Source organism: Scyliorhinus canicula, chromosome 13 (genome assembly GCF_902713615.1).
Source record: "Scyliorhinus canicula chromosome 13, sScyCan1.1, whole genome shotgun sequence".
Lineage (NCBI taxonomy): Eukaryota > Metazoa > Chordata > Chondrichthyes > Carcharhiniformes > Scyliorhinidae > Scyliorhinus > Scyliorhinus canicula.
The window spans coordinates 103,858,175-103,880,211 of NC_052158.1; the positions used below are offsets into that span (position 1 = coordinate 103,858,175).

Below are 22,037 nucleotides of genomic sequence, written 5' to 3' on the forward strand. Positions count from 1 at the left end.
CACTCTTTGGTAGACGTGAATAGCATTCTAAAACAATACTAATTAACCAGGGGCAGAATGGGGTGGAGGAAATAAATACATCTTCTCTTGCTAATGAGTATGATTGCCGACCTAAGAAACTTGGTGCTGCTGGTCATGGGTTCTGCGGGTCCTTGTGTGGCTGATGAGCCTGAACCTAGATCTGCATCCTCGACTGCACATTTGGCGAGTGTTCGGGAGCGGAGATCGGTCCTTGGACTGTAGATCGCTCTATTCCGTTCTCAGGATCCTTTTCCAGGCCTCTTTTTGCCGTCTGTTGTCCTTGAACAATTGTGTTCCTTCAATCAGGAAGTTCTCCAAGTAGGTTGCTTCTGAGCAAGAATCTTCCAGGTGTTGACGTCTATGTTGCATTTCTTGAGGCAAGCTTTCAGGGTGTCTTTGTAGCACCTGCTTTGTCCTCCTCTTGTTCTGGAGCCTTCCTTGAGCTGGGCGAAATAGATTCAGGACTCTTGGCTGCCGAAGCATATGGCTAGCCCAGTGGAGTTAGCCTTGGTGCTGGTGCTCTTGACCCCTTGAAGAATGCTGATGTCACTACGCCTGTTCTCCCAGCTGATGCAGAGAATCTGCTTGGGAACCTGGGTGTCGTGGTGCACCAGTCATTGAAAGTAAGCATGGAGGTGTAGCAGGCGGTAAAGAAGGCAAATGGCTTTCATTGCAAGAGACTTTGAGTACAGGAGCAGGGATGTGTTGTTGCAATAGTACAGGGCCTTGGTGAGGCCACACCTAGAATATTGTGTACAGTTTTGGTCTCATTTTCTGAGGAAGAATATTCTTGCTCTCAAGGGTGTACAGTGAAGGTTTACCAGGCTGATTCCGGGAATGGCGGGACTGATGTATGAGGAGAGATTGACTAGGTTAGGATTGTTTTCGCTGGAGCTCAGACGAATGAGGGGGGGACCTCATAGAGACCTATAAAATTCAGATAGTGTGGATGCATGGTGGATATTCCTGATGGTAGGTGTATCCATAACCAGGGGCTAAAGTCTGAGGATTCGGAGTAGACCAGTTAGACCATAGAGATGAGAAGACATTTCTTCACCCAAACAGTTGTGAGCCTGTGGAATTCATTACCATAGGAAGTAGTTGAGGCTAAGACATTAAATACATTCAAGAGGCGGCTAGATATGGCACTTGAGGCGAATGGGACCAAGGGTTATGGGGAGAAAGCAGGACTAGGCTCTGGAGTTGGGCGATCAGCCATGAGCGTGACGAATGGTGGAGCAGGCTTGAAGGGCCTCCTCCTACTCCTAACTACTATGTTTCTATGCCTCAGACAGCGTTGATGGTACCTCTCCAGGGCCTTGAGTTGGTGTTGGTACATTGGCCAAGTTTTTGAACTGTATAAAAGAGTTGAGAGGATGACTGCCTTGTACATGAGGATAGTGGTGTCAGCGTGGATGTCGCGGTCGTCAAAGACACTCATCCTCATGCGAAGGAGGCGCTCACAGATTGGATATGATGTTCGATCTCTGCATCAATAGCAGCCTTCGATGAGAGGTGGCTCCCCAGGTAGGGGAAATGTTTCACGTTTGGAAGGGTTTCTCATTGATCTTTTAAATAAAAAATTTAGAGTACCCAATTCATTTTTCCAATTAAGGGGCAATTTAGCGTGGCCAATCCACCTAACCAGCACATCTTTGGGTTGTGGGGGTGAGACCCACGCAGACACGGGGAGAATGTGCAAACTCCACACGGACAGTGACCCAGGGTCGGGATTCGAACCCGGATCCTCAGCGCAGTAGGCAGCAATGCTAACCACTGTGCCACCGTGCTGCCCCTTCTCATTGATCTTGCTGGAAGGAGAAACCAGATCATGTCCTAGGGCAAGATGGTAAAGGACTTGAGTCTTCTTGAGGTTGAGGTTGAGGCTGAGACCGACTCTTCGGTATGCCTCAATAAATATGTCAGCATGACTTGGAGATTCCCTTCTGAGAGAGTGGAGGTTGCAATGTCATCCGCATACTGAAGTTTCTTGAGCGGTGTCAGTGTGACTTTCTTCTTGGATTTCAACAGTTGAGGCTGAAAGGTTTTCTGTTCAACCTGTAGACAATGTCCACTCACTGGGAAGCTTGTTCTTAACAAGATGAAGGATGGTGTCAATGAAGATGGAGAAAAGGATGGGGATGATGACTTCAAAGGTTTTGATTTTATTTCCCTTGGTGCGGGCTGTTGCCGGCATCTTGTCATGGAGGAGTCACTGGATTTTGATATATGTCTCTGGATAGCTGGCCTTTGACAGGGTCTTCCATAGTACTTCCTGATTGACTGAGTCAAAAGCTTTGGGCAGATTGATGAAGGCCACGTAGAGTGGTTGATGCTCCTGGCATTACTCTTGGAAGTTGTCGAGCAGTGAAAATAGTCTCTGCTGTTCCACTGTTTGATCGGAAGCCACACTGGCTCTCCGGAAGGATTTTTTAAGAGAGTGGGAGAAGGTGTCTGGAGAGGATTCGGGCAGTGATGTTCCTGGCGATGGAGAGTAGGGAGATTCCTCAGTGGTTACCACAGTCCGCTTTTTCTCCTTTCCTTAAGGTGGTGGCGATAGCGCCATTTGAGGTCGGAATTTATTACCTGTTCAAATTTTGGGTGGCATGGTAGCACAGTGTTGCTTCACAGCTCCAGGGTCCCAGGTTCGATTCCCGGCTTGGGTCACTGTCCGTGCGGAGTCTGCACATTCACCCCATGTCTGTGTGTGGTTTCTTCCGGGTGTTCCAGTTTCCTCCCACAAGTCCCGAAAGATGTGGTATTCAGTAATTTGGACATTCTGAATTCTCCCTCAGTGTACCCGAACAGGCGCCAGAATGTGGCGACTAGGGGCTTTTCACAGTAACTTCATTGTAGTGTTAATGAAAGCTTACTTGTGACAATAAAGATTATTATTATTATATCGTCTGGAAAAGGTTCACCAGGTTGATCCTGGGTATGAAGGGATTTTCTTATGAGGAGAGGTTGAGTAGGTTGAGCTTATGCTCATTGGAGTTTAGAAGAGTGAGAGGCAGAGGGCAGCACGGTGACACAGTGGGTAGCACTGTTGCCTACAGCGCTGAGGACCCGGGTTCAATCCCGGTCCCGGGTCACAGTCTGTGTGGAGTTTGCACATTCTCCCCATGTCTGTGTGAGTTTCGTCCCCACAACTCAAAGATGTGCAGGTTAGGTAGATTGGCCATGCTAAATTTCCCCTTAATTGAGGGGGGTAAAATTGGGTACTCTAAATTTATTTTTAAAAAAGGAGAGTGAGAGGCAACCTTTTTGAGGCATTTGGAAACCTATAAGATTCTTGGGGAGCTGGGCAGATTGACAAGGTAGCTGCTGAGAGGTTTTCCCCTTGTGGAAGAGTCCAGGACCAAAGGTCATAATCTCCGAGTAAGGGTCAACCATTTAAGGCAGAAATTAGCAGGAATTTTCTTCTTTGAGGGCAATTAATCTGTGGAATTCTTTACTGCAGAAGGTTGTAGACGGTGTGCTGTTAAATATGTTCAAGGCTGCGATCAATAGATATTTAGTTAGTAAGGGAATCCAGGGTTATGGGTATAAGGCGGGAACTTATTTTAAAGAATATTTTATTGGACTTCCGGTTGCGGCTATGACCAGCTAAGTCGCACGTTTGGCTGCTCCTGCTACAAAGGTGTTTTCGGGCCGATTGGAGGGCCCCAACGGCGCTGTAAGGACAAATCCCGGTGGGGGAAGGCTCCCTGAAGAGAACCAGACCAACTTTATGGTCGGTACCCGGAGTGGGGTGGTAAAGAAAGCAACAGCAGCTCCCAAAAAAAAGCGGGGGAAGAAGACCAAAATGGCGGCCGGTGGTGCACCCGAGGAATGGAGGAAATGGGCGGAGGAGCAGCAGGCCGCTCTCCTGCGCTTCTTTACGGAGCTGAAAATGGAGCTCTTGGAGTCAATGAATGCGACGACCACCAGGCTGATGGGAGCCCAGGCGACCCAAGAGGCGTCGATTCGGGAGCTACAGCAGGAGATGACTGTGAGGGAGGAGGAGGCCACGGTCCTCGTGGGAAAGGTAGAGGTGCACGAGGCACTCCACCTGAAATGGCAGAGCCGTTTTGAGGAGCTGGATACCCGAATGAGGCGGAAGAACCTGAGGATCTTGGGCCTGGCAGAAGGCCTGGAGGGGTCAGACCTCCCGGGATATGTAGCAGAAATGCTGAGCTCCCTGATGGGGGCAGGGGCCGTCCCTTCGCCCCTGGAGCTGGAAGAGGCCTACAGGGTCATGGCTAGGAGGCCAAGAGAAAATGAGCCCCCGAGGGCGGTGCTGGTGCGGTTCCAGCGACTCAGCGACCGTGAGAGAGTGCTGGAGTGGGCCAAGAGGGAAAGGAGCAGCAAGTGGGAGAATTCGACGGTGAGGGTCTACCAGGACTGGAGTGCGGAGGTGGCAAAGCGGCGGGCCCGGTACAACCGGACGAAGGCGGTGCTACATGCAAAACGGATCAGGTTCGGAATGCTGCAGCCAGCGCGCTTGTGGGTCACCTACAAGAACCAACACCACTATTTTGAGTCCCCTTAGGAGGCGTGGGCCTTTGTACAGGAAGAGAAACTGGACTCAAATTAGACCCAGGGGATACTTGGCGGCCGTAGCCGCTCGGGTACTTTCAGCTGAATTCTTTGTTTGGATTTTGAACTCTTGCTGTGGTTTTTCTTCTGATGTTTTTTCCCCCTCTGCCAACTTCCCTTAGTTATTGTTATTGTGGTTATTCATGGTTATTTATGGTTATTTATGCTGTTTGGTAGAGGGCGACTGTTAAGTACAATGTTATTTGTTATTTATCTGTTATTTATAATGTTAATTTGGGGAGGCGGGACGGGGGGGAGAGCAGATCGGGGATATGGGCTCCTAGGGGGGGTTCTTTACAGGCATGGACGGGGACGGGGGTGGAACTGAAGATGGCGGGGTGGGGTGTGGCAGGGCGAAAGCGCGGGCTTTCCTCTGTTTTCCCGCGCGCGGGGCAGAGGAGGGGGGAGGGGAGGAGTGCGGGGCGTGGCTAGCAATGGCGAACTTTCCCGCGCTGGAGCGGGGCCAGGGAGGAGTGGCAAGGGGGGGGAGGCCCCCCCCCCCCCGAGCCGGGAGGAGTCGGAGTGTGGCAGGAGCAGCCGGGTCAGCGTGAACCAGCTGACTTACGGGAGTACGATGGAGGGTACATCGCGGCTAGGAGGGGTCCTAGCCTGGGTGGGGGGGGGGGGGGGGGGGGGAGGGGGGTTAGGGAGGGACACCGGGTTGCTGCTGAAAAGACCAGAAACGGGAAGTGGAGGACTGGAGAGGTGGGGGGAGGGAGACATCGCCATGGGGAGCGGGTCAGAAGGGGAGGGTCGACCCGGGGCGAGCAGGGAACAGGACATGGCTAATCGGCAGGGGAGGGGGGCGGGTCGTCCCGCGACCCGGCTGATCACTTGGAACGTGAGGGGGTTGAATGGGCGGTCAAGAGATCAAGGGTATTCTCACACCTGAAGGGACTGAAGGCTGATGTAGCAATGTTACAGGAGACCCATTTGAAGGTAGTGGACCAGGTTCGCCTGAGAAGGGGGTGGGTGGGACAGGTGTTCCACTCTGGATTGGACGCAAAGAACCGGGGCGTGGCGATTCTGGTGGGAAAGAGGGTGTCGTTCGTGGCGGAGGAGGTGGTGGCGGATAAGGAGGGTAGGTATGTGATGGTGAAGGGTAAGCTGTAGGGGGAGAAAGTGGTGATGGTCAACGTATATGCCCCGAACTGGGATGACGCGGGTTTTATGAGGCGCCTATTGGGCCTCATTCCGGGACTGGAGGCAGGGGGCTTGATCATGGGGGGGGGACTTTAACACAGTGCTGGACCCCGGCCTAGACAGATCGAGTTCAAGGACCAATAGGAGGCCGGCAGCGGCAGAAGTGCTGAGGGGGTACATGGAGCAGATGGGAGGAGTAGACCCATGGAGGTTTGGTAGGCCGAGGGCGAGGGAGTATTCCTTTTTCTCCCACGTCCATAGAGTGTACTCCAGAATCGATTTCTTCGTGTTGAGCAGGGGGCTGATCCCGAGGGTACGGGAAGCTGAGTACTCGGCCATTGCGATCTCTGATCATGCACCACATTGGGTGGATGTGGAAATGGGGGAGGCGCGGGACCAGCGCCCGCTGTGGCGGCTGGATGTGGGGCTGTTAGCGGACGACGAGGTGTGTAAAAGGGTCCGGAAGAGCATCGAGAGCTATCTGGACTTGAATGACACGGGTGAGGTGCAGGTGGGGATGGTCTGGGAGGCCCTGAAGGCAGTGATCAGGGGAGAGCTGATCTCCATAAGGGCGCACAGAGAAAGAAAGGAGAGGCAGGAGAGGGAGAGGCTGGTGGGGGAGCTATTGGAAGTGGATAGGAGATATGCGGAGGCACCAGAGGAGGGGCTGCTGGGAGAACGGCGCAGCCTGCAGGTCAAGTTCGACCTGCTGACCACCAGGAAGGCAGAGACGCAGTGGAGAAGGGCACAGGGCGCGGTCTATGAGTATGGGGAAAAGGCGAGCAGGATGCTGGCACACCAGCTTCGCAAACGAGATGCGGCTAGGGAGATTGGGGGAGTGAAGGAGAGGGGCGGGAAGGTAGTGCAGAAGGGGCAAGAAGTGAACGGGGTCTTCAGGGATTTTTACAAGGAGTTGTATCGGTCTGAGCCGCCGACGAGGAGAGGGGGAATGGAGGACTTCCTAAACAAATTGAGGTTCCCAAGGGTCCAGGAGGGGCTGGTAGAAGGGCTGGGGGCGCCAATAGGGCTAGAGGAGCTAGTCAAGGGAATAGGTCAGATGCAAGCGGGGAAGGCGCCGGGGCCAGATGGGTTCCCGGTGGAATTCTATAAGAAAAATGTGGACTTGGTGGGACCGGTACTGGTACGAGCCTTTAATGAGGCGCGAGAGGGGGGGGTTCTGCCCCCGACAATGTCGCAGGCACTGATCTCCCTGATATTGAAGCGGGATAAAGACCCCGTGCAGTGCGGGTCCTACAGGCCTATCTCGCTTCTGAACGTGGATGCCAAGTTGCTGGCAAAGATCCTGGCAGCTAGAATAGAGGATTGTGTGCCAGGGGTAATCCATGAGGACCAGACGGGGTTCGTGAAGGGGCGGCAGCTCAACACGAACGTGCGGAGATTGCTGAATGTAATTATGATGCCGGCAGTGGAGGGGGAGGCTGAGATAGTGGTAGCGCTGGACGCGGAGAAGGCATTCGATAGGGTGGAGTGGGAGTACCTGTGGGAGACGCTGGAACGGTTTGGGTTTGGGGAAGGGTTTATTAAGTGGGTGAAGTTGCTCTACTCGGCCCCGACGGCGAGTGTAGTGACAAACGGGAGGAGGTCGGAGTATTTCGGGCTCCACCGAGGGACCAGGCAGGGATGTCCTCTATCCCCCCTACTTTTCGCACTGGCGATTGAACCGTTGGCGATGGCACTGAGGGGTTCAGGGGGGTGGAGAGGACTGACTAGGGGAGGGGAGGAACATCGAGTATCGCTGTATGCGGATGATCTACTGCTGTACGTGGAAGACCCAGAAGGGGGAATGCCGGAGATAATGGAACTATTAGCAGAGTTTGGGGACTTTTCGGGGTACAAACTAAATTTGGGCAAAAGCGAGGTTTTTGTGATACACCCGGGGGACCAGGGAGAGGGTATTGGGAGACTCCCCTTCAAGCGAGCAGGAAAGAGCTTTAGGTACTTAGGGGTGCAGGTGGCAAGGAACTGGGGGACCCTCCACAAGTTGAACTTTTCCAGGCTGGTGGAACAGATGGAGGAGGAATTTAAGAGGTGGGACATGGTACCGTTGTCGCTGGCGGGGAGGGTGCAGTCAATCAAAATGACGGTCCTCCCAAGGTTCTTGTTTTATTTCAGTGCTTGCCCATCTTCCTCCCTAGGGCCTTCTTCAAAAAGGTGACGAGTAGCATCATGAGCTACGTGTGGGCGCATGGCACCCCAAGGGTGAGGAGGGTCTTTTTGGAGCGGAGTAGGGACAGTGGAGGGCTGGCACTACCCAATCTTTCGGGGTACTACTGGGCGGCAAATGTGTCAATGGTGCGCAAGTGGATGATGGAAGGGGAGGGGGCAGCTTGGAAACGAATGGAGAGGGCGTCCTGTGGCAACACAAGCCTGGGGGCCCTAGTAACGGCACCATGGCCGCTCCCCCCCACGAGGTACACCACGAGCCCGGTGGTGGCGGCCACCCTCAAGATATGGGGGCAGTGGAGGCGACATAGGGGGGAAATGGGAGGTCTGTTGGCGGCGCCAATAAGAGGGAACCATAGATTCATCCCGGGGAACATCGACGGGGGATTTCAGAGCTGGTACAGGGTGGGCATACGGCAGCTGAAGGACCTGTTTATAGAGGGGAGGTTTGCGAGCCTGGGAGGGCTGGAGGAGAAGTTTGAGCTCCCCCCCGGGAAACATGTTCAGATATTTACAAGTGAAGGCATTTGCTAGGCGGCAGGTGGAGGGGTTTCCCCTGCTCCCCAGTAAGGGGGCGAGTGATAGGGTGCTCTCGGGGGTCTGGGTCGGAGGGGGGAAGATATCAGACATCTACAAGATAATGCAGGAGGCGGAAGAAGCATCAGGGGAGGAGCTGAAAGCCAAGTGGGAAGGGGAGCTGGGAGAGCAGATAGAAGACGGGACGTGGGCGGATGCACTGGAGAAGGTCAATTCTTCCTCCTCGTGTGCGAGGCTGAGCCTCATTCAATTTAAGGTGCTGCATAGAGCTCACATGACGGGGACAAGGATGAGCCGGTTCTTTGGGGGGGAGGACAGGTGTGTCAGATGTCTGGGAAGCCCAGCGAAACATGTGCATATGTTCTGGGCATGTCCGGTGCTGGAAGGGTTCTGGAAGGGGGTGGCAAGGACGGTGTCGAAGGTGGTGGGGTCCAGGGTCAAACCAGGATGGGGGCTTGCGATCTTTGGGGTCGGGGTAGAACCGGGGGTACAGGAGGCTAGGGAGGCCGGAATACTGGCCTTTGCGTCCCTAGTGGCTCGACGAAGGATATTAATTCAATGGAAGGACGCGAGGCCTCCAAGCGTTGAAACTTGGATTAACGATATGGCTAGCTATATTCAGCTAGAAAGGATCAAATTTGCCCTGAGAGGGTCGGTACAGGGATTCTCCAGGCGGTGGCAACCTTTCCTTGACTTTTTAGATCAGAGATAGACGTTCGGGGTCGTGGCAGCAGCAACCCGGGAGAGGGGGGGGGGAGGGAGGGGGGGGGGAGGGGAGGGGGGGGAGGGGAGGGGGGGGGCAGCAAGGGTCGTGGGGGGACATGCACGACTGTAACGCGGGCAAGTCTGCTCGCTGCTCATGTCTGAAACTGTAGGCTGCCTTGTTTGTTAAGGTTGCCTGGGGGGGGGGGGGGGGGGGGGAGGACTGGTGCGCGCGAGAGGGCGGGCGAGGGAGGGACATTTGCCTAGAGGGATTGTGTTGTAAATAATTAAAAAAATTAGTAGGGGTAAATGTTTGTATGGAAAAACTCTTTCAATAAAAATTATTTATAAAAAAAAAAAGAATATTTTATTGAAAGGCTACCGCCTCGAATAGAACCCTGCTCCCACCCTTCTCAGAATGTGCTTGACCTTCTCCAAGTACAAAACTCCATAAGGTCACTTAACCAGGATGAAGCAATTGGTCCTCCACTCAAGCAGAACTCTCCGTCAGGCTATTAACGATACAAAGGCGAGTGCATCCGCCTTCACCTTCTCCTGCAGCTCCAGCAAGTTTACGACCCCAAATAGCTACCAGTAGGCGGGCAAGACTCCAGCTCAATCCCAAGAATCACTGACATGGTGTTGAATAAGGAGAACAGTTCCCTCTCTCACTTCCTTTTTACCTCATCTAATGGAACTTGCCCCACTGACAAAATTCAACCATAAATATCCGATATCGTTCCCTCCCAGCTCAGCCAGCAAAAGAACCGTGTCCGACAAAGAGGGCGAGGGTGCCAGGGGTAAGTGTGCAAAAAAACCATGCACCTGAAAAACCTAAATAGATTAGACTTCGACGTTTGGAATTTACCCAACAAATTTTCAAAACCAGTGAGCCTCCCCTCTAAACATGTCCCCAAACCTTTCTAACTCCTCCTTTCCCCATGACCTGAATAACTAATCGAAATTAACGCGATTATTTCTGCAGATTGGGCCTAACATTGACATGCTACCCAACTTAAAATGCTGCCTGAACTGTCTCCACCTCCGCAGAGTAGCCACCACCTCTAGGATTATGTAAAATTTTCAGTGGAAAATGGAAGCAGAGATGTAACCAAGGCCCTCAAACTAGTACCCCGACAAGCACCCACCACCATCCACCCCCATATCAGGATGTTTAAGTCACCCCCATACTTTCTCAATGTTTGTAGCCCAATAGTCAAATTGCAAATTCAGTAGCTCTACAAACGTCCTACGAATCCGTGCAGTCTCACCAGCCCAAATAAAGGAAGAAAATCAATTTATGCACCGTCACAAAAATATTTAGGAAGGAAAACTGGTTGATACTGAAACAATAACCTAGGAAGGACATTCATGTTTACCGGCCCAGGTTCAATTCCGGCCACTGTCCAAAGAAGTGCAGGTTAGGTGGATTGGTCATGCTAAATTGCCCCTTCATGTCCAAAAAGCTTAGATGGGGTTACGGGGATAGGGTGGAGGCTTGGGCTTAAGTAGAGTACTCTTTCCAAAGGACCAGTGCTGTGACTCGATGGGCCGAATGGTCTCCTGCACTGTCAAATCTATCATTCTATAAGAAACATTTTTGTACACCGTTGTCGTGATTTCAAGTACACTATGTGAAAGAGTAGGAAAATGAGCAGGGCAATGGGCGAATTGGAAATCAATTCCAAAGAGCTGGCACAGGGACAGGGCTGTCCAGTTCTGTGTTCACTTTTTTTTGTTTAGCATTATTTTATTCTCTTCTAAATATTGATCTGGCATTGCTATTCTCTCTAAATCTTCTATACTGACTCCTGTCAGTATCTTCTCATATTTGTTGTAACTTTTTGTCTTACATCAGTGTTGTTCAAACTCCTTATTGGAATCTGTAAATATGTACATCAACAAGTACATTGACCAAACTAAGCATGATGGGAAAAGGAGGCTAACATCGAAGCAAGTAGTACAGTGTAACTGCTGACGGTGGAGAAAATGGTTTGGATACAGAACTGGCTCGGTCATAGAAGACAGGGTAGCAGTGGAATGGTGCTTTTCTGAATGGAGAGTTATGATTAGTGGTGTTCCGCAGGGATCAGTGCTGGGACCTTTGCTGTTTGTGATATATATATAAATGATTTGAAGGAAAATGTAACTGGTCTGATTAAAATGTTTGTGGACAACACAAAGGTTGGTGGAATTGAGATCCTGGGGATGAGAACTGTCAGAGGATGCAGAAGGATTTAGATCAGTTGGAGACTTGGACGGAGAGATGGCAGATGGAGTTTAATCGGTAAAATGTGAGGTAATGCATTTTGGAAGGTCTAATACAGGTGTGAAATATTCAGTAATTGGCAGAACCCTTAAGAGTATTGACAGGCAGAGGAATCTGGGTGTATAGGTCCACAGGTCACAAAGTGGCAAGGTAGGTGGAGAAGATAGTCAAGAAGGCATACAGCATGCTTGCCTTCATCGGTTAGGGCACTGTGTATAAAAATTGGCAAGTCATGCTGCAGCTTGTCTACAGCGCTGAGGACCGGGGTTTGATCCCGGCCCTGGCTCACTGTTCTTGTGAGGAATTCTCCTGAGGAAGGAGCAGTGCTCCGAAAGCTAGTGTTTGAAACAAACATGTTGGACTTTAACCTGGTGTAAGACTTCTTACTGTGTTCTTGTGGAGTTTGCACATTCTTCCTGTGACTGTGTGGGCCTCCCCCCACAACCCAAATGATGTGCAGACCAGGTGGATTGGCCACGCTAAATTGTCCCTTAATTGGAAAAATAATAAATGGCTACTCTAAATTAAAAATAAAGTCATGCTGCAGCCATAAGGAACCTTAGTTAGGCCACACTTGGAATATAGGGCGGCACTGCTGCATCACGGCAGTGATGCAATAGTTTGCATATTCTCCCACGTCTGCAGGGTCTCGCCCCCTCAACCCAAAGATGTGCAGGGTAGGTGGATTGGCCATGCTAAATTGCCCTCAATTGGGAAAAAAAAGAATTGGCCACTTTAGTGTTCAATTCTAGTCGCCACACTACAAGAAGGATGGAGAGGCTTTGGAGAGGGTACAGAAGAGGTTTACTAGGATATTGTCTGGTGCGGAGGTCATTAGCTATGAGGAGAAGTTGGATAAACTTGGTTTGTTCTCATTGGAATGATGGAGGTTGAGGGGTGACCTGATTGAAATTACAAAAGTACAAAATTAGGAGCGCATGGACAGAGTGGATAGTCAGAAGCTTTTTCCCAGGGTGGAAGAGTCAATTACTAAGGGACATAGGTTTACGGCCTGAGGGACAAAATTTAGTGGAGATGTGCGAGGGGAGTTTTTTTACACAGAAGGTAGTGGGTGTCTGGACCTCACCGCCAGAGGAGGTGTTGGAAGCAGATATGATAGTGACATTTAAGGTGCATCTTGACAAATACATGAATAGGATGGGAATAAGAACATAAGAACTAGGAGCAGGAGTAGGCCATCTGGCCCCTCGAGCCTGCTCCGCCATTCAATGAGATCATGGCTGATCTTTTGTGGACTCAGCTCCACTTTCCGGCCCGAACACCATAACCCTTAATCCCTTTATTCTTCAAAAAACTATCTATCTTTACCTTAAAAACATGTAATGAAGGAGCCTCAACTGCCTCACTGGGCAAGGAATTCCATAGATTCACAACCCTTTGGGTGAAGAAGTTCTTCCTAAACTCAGTCCTAAATCTACTTCCCCTTATTTTGAGGCTATGCCCCCTAGTTCTGCTTTCACCCGCCAGTGGAAACAACCTGCCCGCATCTATCCTATCTAGTCCCTTCATAATTTTAAATGTTTCTATAAGATCCCCCCTCATCCTTCTAAATTCCAACGAGTACAGTCCCAGTCTACTCAACCTCTCCTCATAATCTACATGTCGATTGGTTTAACCAGGTCGGTCAAGGCAACCGTGAGGAGGAGTTTATAGAATGTATCCGCGATAGTTTCCTAGAACAGTATGTAATGGAACCTACGAGGGAACAAGCGGTCCTAGATCTTGTCCTGTGTAATGAGACAGGATTGATTCATGATCTCATAGTTAGGGATCCTCTCGGAAGGAGCGATCACAATATGGTGGAATTTAAAATACAGATGGAGGATGAGAAAGTAAAATCAAATACTAGTGTTTTGTGTTTAAACAAAGGAGATTACAAGGGGATGAGAGAAGAACTAGCTAAGGTAGACTGGGAGCTAAGACTTTATGGTGGAACAGTTGAGGAACAGTGGAGAACCTTGCAAGCGATTTTTCACAGTGCTCAGCAAAGGTTTATACCAATAAAAAGGAAGGACAGAAGAAAGAGGGAAAATCGACCGTGGATATCTAAGGAAATAAGGGAGAGTATCAAATTGAAGGAAAAAGCATATAAAGTGGCAAAGATTGCTGGGAGATTAGAGGACTGGGAAATCTTTAGGGGGCAACAGAAAGCTACTAAAAAAGCTATAAAGAAGAGTAAGATAGAGTATGAGAGTAAACTTGCTCAGAATATAAAAACAGACAGTAAAAGTTTTTACAAATATATAAGACAAAAAAGAGTGGCTAAGGTAAATATTGGTCCTTTAGAGGATGAGAAGGGAGTTTTAATAATGGGAAATGAGGAAATGGCTGAGGAACTGAACAGGTTTTTTGGGTCGGTCTTCACAGTGGAAGACACAAATAACATGCCAGCGACTGATAGAAATGAGGCTATGACAGGTGAGGACCTTGAGAGGATTGTTATCACTAAGGAGGGAGTGATGGGCAAGCTAATGGGGCTAAAGGTAGACAAGTCTCCTGGCCCTGATGGAATGCATCCCAGAGTGCTAAAAGAGATGGCTAGGGAAATTGCAGATGCACTAGTGATAATTTACCGAAATTCACTAGACTCTGGGGTGGTCCCGGTGGATTGGAAATTAGCAAACGTGACGCCACTGTTTAAAAAAGGAGGTAGGCAGAAAGCAGGAAATTATAGGCCAGTGAGTTTAACTTCGGTAATAGGGAAGATGCTGGAATCTATCATCAAGGAAGAAATTGCGAGGCATCTGGATAGAAATTGTCCCATTGGGCAGACGCAGCATGGGTTCGTTAAAGGCAGGTCATGCCTAACTAATTTAGTGGAATTTTTTGAGGACATTACCAGTGCAGTAGATAACGGGGAGCCGATGGATGTGGTATATCTGGATTTCCAGAAAGCCTTTGACAAGGTGCCACACAAAAGGTTGCTGCATAAGATAAAGATGCATGGCATTAAGGGTAAAGTAGTAGCATGGATAGAGGATTGGTTAATTAATAGAAAGCAAAGAGTTGGGATAAATGGGTGTTTCTCTGGTTGGCAATCAGTAGCTAGTGGTGTCCCTCAGGGATCCGTGTTGGGCCCACAATTGTTCACAATTTACGTTGATGATTTGGAGTTGGGGACCAAGGGCAATGTGTCCAAGTTTGCAGATGACACTAAGATGAGTGGTAAAGCGAAAAGTGCAGAGGATAGTGGAAGTCTGCAGAGGGATTTGGATAGGTTAAGTGAATGGGCTCGGGTCTGGCAGATGGAATACAATGTTGACAAATGTGAGGTTATCCATTTTGGTGGGAATAACGGCAAACGGGATTATTATTTAAACGATAAAATATTAAAGCATGCCGCTGTTCAGAGAGACTTGGGTGTGCTAGTGCATGAGTCACAGAAGGTTGGTTTACAAGTGCAACAGGTAATTAAGAAGGCAAATGGAATTTTGTCCTTCATTGCTAGAGGGATGGAGTTTAAGACTAGGGAGGTTATGTTGCAATTGTATAAGGTGTTAGTGCGGCCACACCTGGAGTATTGTGTTCAGTTTTGGTCTCCTTACTTGAGAAAGGACGTACTGGCGCTGGAGGGTGTGCAGAGGAGATTCACTAGGTTAATCCCAGAGCTGAAGGGGTTGGATTATGAGGAGAGGTTGAGTAGACTGGGACTGTACTCGTTGGAATTTAGAAGGATGAGGGGGGATCTTATAGAAACATTTAAAATTATGAAGGGAATAGATAGGATAGATGCGGGCAGGTTGTTTCCACTGGCGGGTGACAGCAGAACTAGGGGGCATAGCCTCAAAATAAGGGGAAGTAGATTTAGGACTGAGTTTAGGAGGAACTTCTTCACCCAAAAGGTTGTGAATCTATGGAATTCCTTGCCCAGTGAAGCAGTTGAGGCTCCTTCATTACATGTTTTTAAGGTAAAGATAGATAGTTTTTTGAAGAATAAAGGGATTAAGGGTTATGGTGTTCGGGCCAGAAAGTGGAACTGAGTCCACAAAAGATCAGCCATGATCTAATTGAATGGCGGAGCAGGTTCGAGGGGCCAGATGGCCTACTCCTGCTCCTAGTTCTTATAACCCCTTCAGCTCTACTTTACCCTTAATGCCATGCATCTTTATCTTATGCAGCAACCTTTTGTGTGGCACCTTGTCAAAGGCTTTCTGGAAATCCAGATATACCACATCCATTGGCTCCCCGTTATCTACTGCACTGGTAATGTCCTCAAAAAATTCCACTAAATTAGTTAGGCACGACCTGACTTTTATGAACCCATGCTGCGTCTGCCCAATGGGACAATATCCAGATGCCTCGCTATTTCTTCCTTGATGATAGATTCCAGGGGCCATCAATAGTGGAATCAAGTGGCACTCGCTCACAATAACCTGCTCACTGACACTCAGTTTGGGAACCATTCAGGTTCACCTCCTGAACTTATCCTTAGCCAAACATGGATAAAAAACTGGACATAAGAGGGGAGGTGGAAGTTATTGCCATTGATGTCAAGACAGCATTTGACATCAAGGAGCCCTAGAAAAACTGAAGTCAATGGGAATCAGGATGAAAACTCTTCACTGGTTGAAGTCATGCCTAGCCCAAAGGAAGATGGCTATCGTTGGTTATTGGTTATGTCCTGTTCTCTGTATTCATTAGCTGCCTGTTTGTATCTCATTATATGCATGTCTGCATATCATGACAGATGCCTCACTACTTATTCCTTGATGATAGATTCCAGCATCTTCCCTACTACCGAAGTTAAGCTCACTGGCCTATAATTTCCTGCTCTCTGCCTACCTCCTTTTTTAAACAGTGGTGTCACGTTTGCTAATTTCCAATCCACCGGGACCACCCCAGAGTCTAGTGAATTTTGGTAAATCATCATTAGTGCATCTGCAATTTCCCTAGCCATTTCTTTAAGCACTCTGGGATGCATTCTATCAGGGCCAGGAGACTTGTCTATCTTTAGCCCCATTAGCTTGCCCATCACTACCTCCTTAGTGATAACAATCCTCTCAAGGTCCTCACCTGCCATAGCCTCATTTCTATCAGTCGCTGGCATGTTATTTGTGTCTTCCACTGTGAAGACCGACCCAAAAAACCTGTTCAGTTCCTCAGCCATTTCCTCATCTCCCATTATTAAAACTTCCTTCTCATCCTCTAAAGGACCAATATTTACCTTAGCCACTCTTTTTTGTTTTATATATTTGTAAAAATTTTTGCTGTCTGTTTTTATATTCTGAGCAAGTTTACTCTCATACTCTATCTTACTCTTCTTTATAGCTTTTTTTAGTAGCTTACTGTTGCCCCCTAAAGATTTCCCAGTCCTCTCGTCTCCCACCAATCTTTGCCACTTTATATGCTTTTTCCTTCAATTTGATACTCTCCCTTATTTCCTTAGATATCCACGGTAGATTTTCCCTCTTTCTACCGTCCTTCCTTTTTGTTGGTATAAACCTTTGCTGAGCACTGTGAAAAATCGCTTGCAAGGTTCTCCACTGTTCCTCAACTGTTCCACCATAAAGTCTTTGCTCCCAGTCTACCTTAGCTAGTTCTTCCCTCATCCCATTGTAATCTCCTTTGTTTAAACACAAAACACTAGTATTTGATTTTACTTTCTCACCCTCCATCTGTATTTTAAATTCCACCATATTGTGATCGCTCCTTCCGAAAGGATCCTTAACTATGAGATCATGAATCAATCCTGTCTCATTACACAGGACAAGATCTAGGACCGCTTGTTCCCTCGTAGGTTCCATTACATACTGTTCTAGGAAACTATCGCGGATACATTCTATAAACTCCTCCTCAAGGTTGCCTTGACCAACCTGGTTAAACCAATCGACATGTAAATTAAAATCCCCCATGATAACTGCTGTACCATTTCTACATGCATCAGTTATTTCTTTGTTTATTGCCTGCCCCACCATAACGTTACTATTTGGTGGCCGATAGACTACTCCTATCAGTGACTTTTTCGCCTTACTATTCTTGATTTCCACCCAAATGGATTCAACCTTATCCTCCATAGCACCGATGTCATCCCTTACTATTGCCCGGATGTCATCCTTAAATAACAGAGCAACACCACCTCCCTTACCATCCACTCTGTCCTTCCGAATTGTTTTGATACCCTCGGATATTTAACTCCCAGTCGTGACCATCCTTTAACCATGTTTCAGTAATGGCCACTAAATCATAGTCATTCACGATAATTTGTGCCATCAACCCAATTTACTTTATTCCCAATACTACGAGCATTCAGGTAAAGTACACTTATGTTGGTTTTTTTACCTCTGTTTTGAATCTTAACATCTCCAGTTTTAGTCCTTTTAGTATTACTGGGCCTATTCACTGAGCTCCCCTCAGTCACTGTACTTTTCCCCTTACTTCCTGTGGCTTCTGTCCCTGTTTTACTACCTTCCAACTTCCTGCATCGGTTCCCATCCCCCTGCCACATTAGTTTAAACCCTCCCCAACAGCTCTAGCAAACACCCCCCCAGGACATCGGTTCCAGTCCTGCCCAAGTGCAGACCATCCGGTTTGTACTGGTCCCATCTCCCCCAGAACCGGTCCCAATGCCCCAGGAATTTGAATCCCTCCCTCTTACACCATCTCTCGAGCCACGCATTCATCCTATCTATCCTGACATTCCTACTCTGACTAGCTCATGGCACTGGTAGCAATCCTGAGATTACTACCTTTGAGGTCCTACTTTTTAGTTTATCTCCTAACTCCCTGAATTCCGCTTGTAGGAGCTCATCCCGTTTTTTACCTATATCGTTGGTGCCTATGTGCACCACGACAGCTGGCTGTTCTCCCCCCAGAATGTCCTGTAGCCGCTCCGAGACATCCTTGACCCTTGCACCAGGGAGGCAACATACCATCCTGGAGTCTCGATTGCGTCCACAGAACCGCCTGTCTATTCCCCTTACGATCGAGTCCCCTATCACTATAGCCCTGCCATTTTTCTTCCTGCCCTGCTGTGCAGCAGAGCCAGCCATGGTGCCATGAACCTTGCTGCTGCTGCCTTCCCCTGGTGAGCCATCTCCCTCAACAGTATCCAAAAGTGATATATCTGTTTTGCAGGGAGATGACCGCAGGGGACACCTGCACTGCCTTCCTACTCTTGCTCTGTCTTTTGGTCACCCATTTTCTATCTCCCTCAGTAAGCTTCACCTGCGGTGTGACCAACTCGCTAAACGTGCTATCCACGACCTCCTCAGCATCGCGGATGCTCCAAAGTGAGTCCATCCGCAGCTCCAGAGCCGTCAAGCGGTCTAACAGGAGCTGCAACTGAACACACTTCTTGCACGTGAAAGAACCAGGGACAGTGAACGTGTCCCTGAGCTCCCACATCGCACACGAGGAGCATGACACGGGTCTGGAATCTCCTGCCATGTCTTAAACCTTAGGTAAACTTAAACAACTACAATTTCAAAGTAAAAATAAATAAATTAGACAATGAAAAGAAAAAGAGAAACTACTTACCAGTCACTTACCAGGGTTAAAAAGCACCTCTGAAAAAGCACGTTCTCCCACTCTGCACCGAATTACCTCACTGCACCAAATTACCACTGTCCAACTTCCCACTCTGGATTTGCCTCACTCCGGATGTGTCTCCTTGAAAAGCGCAAGGAGAATAGAGGGATATGGACCCCGGAAGTGTAGAAGGTTTTAGGTTAGACGGGCAGCATGGTCGGCGCAGGCTTGGAGGATCGAAAGGCCTGTTCCTGTGCTGTACTTTTCTTTGTTCCTTGTTGTTATCGGAGCAGTCTACGTACGAGACTCAGCATTCCTGAAGTTGATGTGATTAACTAAGCTGCTGTAATAAACAGCAGATTTCGGCCCAGACGGTGGGCACCTGCAGAACAAAGGAAAAAGTCAACATCTGCAGGGGGCTGTTGACTCTCAGTTCAGATGAACATTGAGTCCTGAGCTTACATACACAAAGGAAGCAAAGAAGGATAAAAGGAAACCTACTGGAGACGGGAGGAGAGAGGACTCAAGACCAGCCATCACGGAGGACTGAAGACCCTGAGCTCTGAGAAGGACAACAGTCTATTTCCCCTAAAGAAATGAACCTGGACAGACAGGTAATATCTGAAATTAACTCTTAGAAACTGTGATTAGGGGTGGCACAGTGGTTAGCACTGCTGCCTCACGGCGCCGAGGTCCCGGGTTCGATCCTGGACCCGGGTCACTGTCCGTGTGGAGTTTGCACATTCTCCACATGTCTGCGTGGGTCTCACCTCCACAGCCCAAAAGATGTGCAAGGTTAAGTGGATTAGCCACACTAAATTGCCCCTTAATTGGAAAAAAGAATTGGTTACTCTAAAAAAAAATTTTAAATGAAACTTTGGCTCGGAATTGTGTGAGCACCTAGATTGGTAATATCTGAAACAAACTCATAGAAACTGTGAATAGGAACTGTGCGATAAACTGCGTGAGAATGGGGAGCTTTAACTCTGTGAGTGGACATAAGGAAAACCAATAAACAGAGATTTGAATTGAAACAGAGTCAAGTGTGACTTGCCCGTGATGCTAAAAGCATTGAGGTAAAGTTTATCCAACAAATCTCACTCTGCTTTTCTTGCCTGCACCCCTCAGCAGAATATATTTATTTTCAAGGGCTGCAGACTTTAGCTGTATCTTGTATATTGACAATTGCTGCCTTACTAAACTGTTCACTGTTCTGTTAGGATCCCTCCTCCTTTTAACTGCAGCCTTAGGCTGTCAAGAGATTTTTGGCATTCTCTAGCATTGACCTTGTGGAGAAATATATTTATTGTCTCTTAAAACATATTATTGAAAGTGATTTTGCGGTGTATCTCAGTTGTCCCTTTTTAACTTGTTTAATAAAGATACCACAGATGGTTCTTAGTATAATTTTTGTGTGAATTGAAATTCTGCAAATTTTGTTCATGAGAAAAGCCACTGGAGATCAACAGGTCTTTTTTTTAATGGTAAAATCAAGAACACATAAATGCACTCCAACCGTAAGCATTTCCCAAAATACATTGAGGTTGGGTGAGTAAGCTAATAGTTATTAATGTTTATGTAGAGATTTATGGAGAGAAAAATACTCATTCTAACACCTTATGGGCTTTTGTCAGGAAATGCTTTCGTATTGCTTGCCTTTTGTTTCTCAACTTCTCTTTGCCCAATTCAACAGAAGATTTACTGTTCTGCTTCCTATTAGTTGTATCAAAGTAACATGTGATCCACCATTAGCAAAGCTTGATGAAATTATTGGCATTGTAACATGTAATTTCAAAATTTATAAATGCGAGTTAAAATAGATTTCAATTGCATTTTATTTCCCTTTAGGGTGTTTTTTTCTCAGTTTCTTTAAATGAAGAAATTTTGAGGAATGGTCTTGGCCGAACTGTTAACGTTGAGGGCCTAAATTCTAATCCTAAACTGTACTGGAGGTTACAGACAAAGTTGCTTAAAGCAGAACTAAACGCCCTGAAAAAAGGTAAAGGCATCTGGAAAGAACCTACTTTATTGGAAAGAATCTCAAATAATCTACAGGAGTACAAGATTTGGCATGACATGCATAATCTTTTTTCATGGGTCAAATCTCTCAGGAAAAAAGTACGTTGATATTCAGTTATGGATAAATATTGTAAAGTTATGCTTTTGTACAGTAAATCTAACTGCTTTCAAACTAGTTTGTCATGCTTAAGTATGTAATTACAAGTACAACTTGTATTATCCTGGTTTAAAAGAGACCCATTTATGACTATGCAAATGTTGCAGCTCACGTGTCCATTGAGAAATAGAAGTATTTACTTCATGTTCAAAACCATGCACTGGTATGTAGTACTGAGAAATGCAGTTTGTTGTTGAAGATACACTCTGCTTCAACTGAGAGTGATCTGAAATAAAATAGACACTTGGATTGCAAATCAGTTAAGTGACCAGAACTGTTTGCTGGTATGTGGAAGAAGGATTTTATAACTAATAGAAATTGCCTATCATCACTAAAATCTGTCAAGTACGTTTTCCTTTCTTGCTCTTGAATGAACTTCTGATTCTCGGAATTTTGAGAACACTTTGCAGTTCCACGATCTCCATCAGTTACAAGGACAAGCAGGTACATGGAAAATTTGAAAATGAAGGAAACGGTGCTAGAATAATAAGTCCAAAAATGTGCACCATTACTACTCCATTTTCAAAGCACTTGAAAAATGTCAGGTAAACATAAATTTACTGTTTGATGAAACCTGTAAATTACACCTAAAAGATATGCATTAGGTGTCCTTTATTTACCGGCGTGCTTGATTTTGAAATTATCATTGGAGAAGAGTTAAGTCATAGAATCCCTACAATGCAGAAGGTGGCTATTCAGCCCATTGTGTCTGCACCGATCCTCTGAAAGAGCACCCTACATAGGTCCAATCTGATGGACACCAAGGACAACTTATCCAATCCACCTAACCTGAAAATCTTTGGACTGTGCGAGGAAACAAGCACCCAGAGGAAACCCGCGCAGACACTGGGAGGACGTGCAAACTTCACACAGGCAGTCACCAGAAGTCGGAATTGAACCCAGGTGCCTGGCGTTGTGAAATTCTGGGATTGGCTATTT

At 47.7% G+C, this 22,037-nt stretch overlaps 1 protein-coding gene across 6 annotated transcripts in view; it reads left to right on the forward strand.

Annotated features, from left to right (window-relative positions):
* Window positions 1-22,037, forward strand: part of c18h3orf33 (c18h3orf33 homolog (H. sapiens)) — a 59,737-nt gene that overhangs the window by 32,126 nt on the left and 5,574 nt on the right. For 3 of the 6 annotated variants that reach the window (XR_005462818.1, XR_005462819.1, XM_038815802.1), the window contains exon 5: window positions 20,771-20,921. Coding sequence is in view for 4 of the 6 variants with exons in the window: in XM_038815802.1 (XP_038671730.1) it covers window positions 20,771-20,921 (151 nt within the window). In the remaining 2 variants the exon portion in view is untranslated. Of the gene's footprint in view, window positions 1-20,770; window positions 21,358-22,037 lie in introns of those variants that run through there. The other 3 variants (XM_038815800.1, XM_038815803.1, XM_038815801.1) reach the window with 1 other exon arrangement.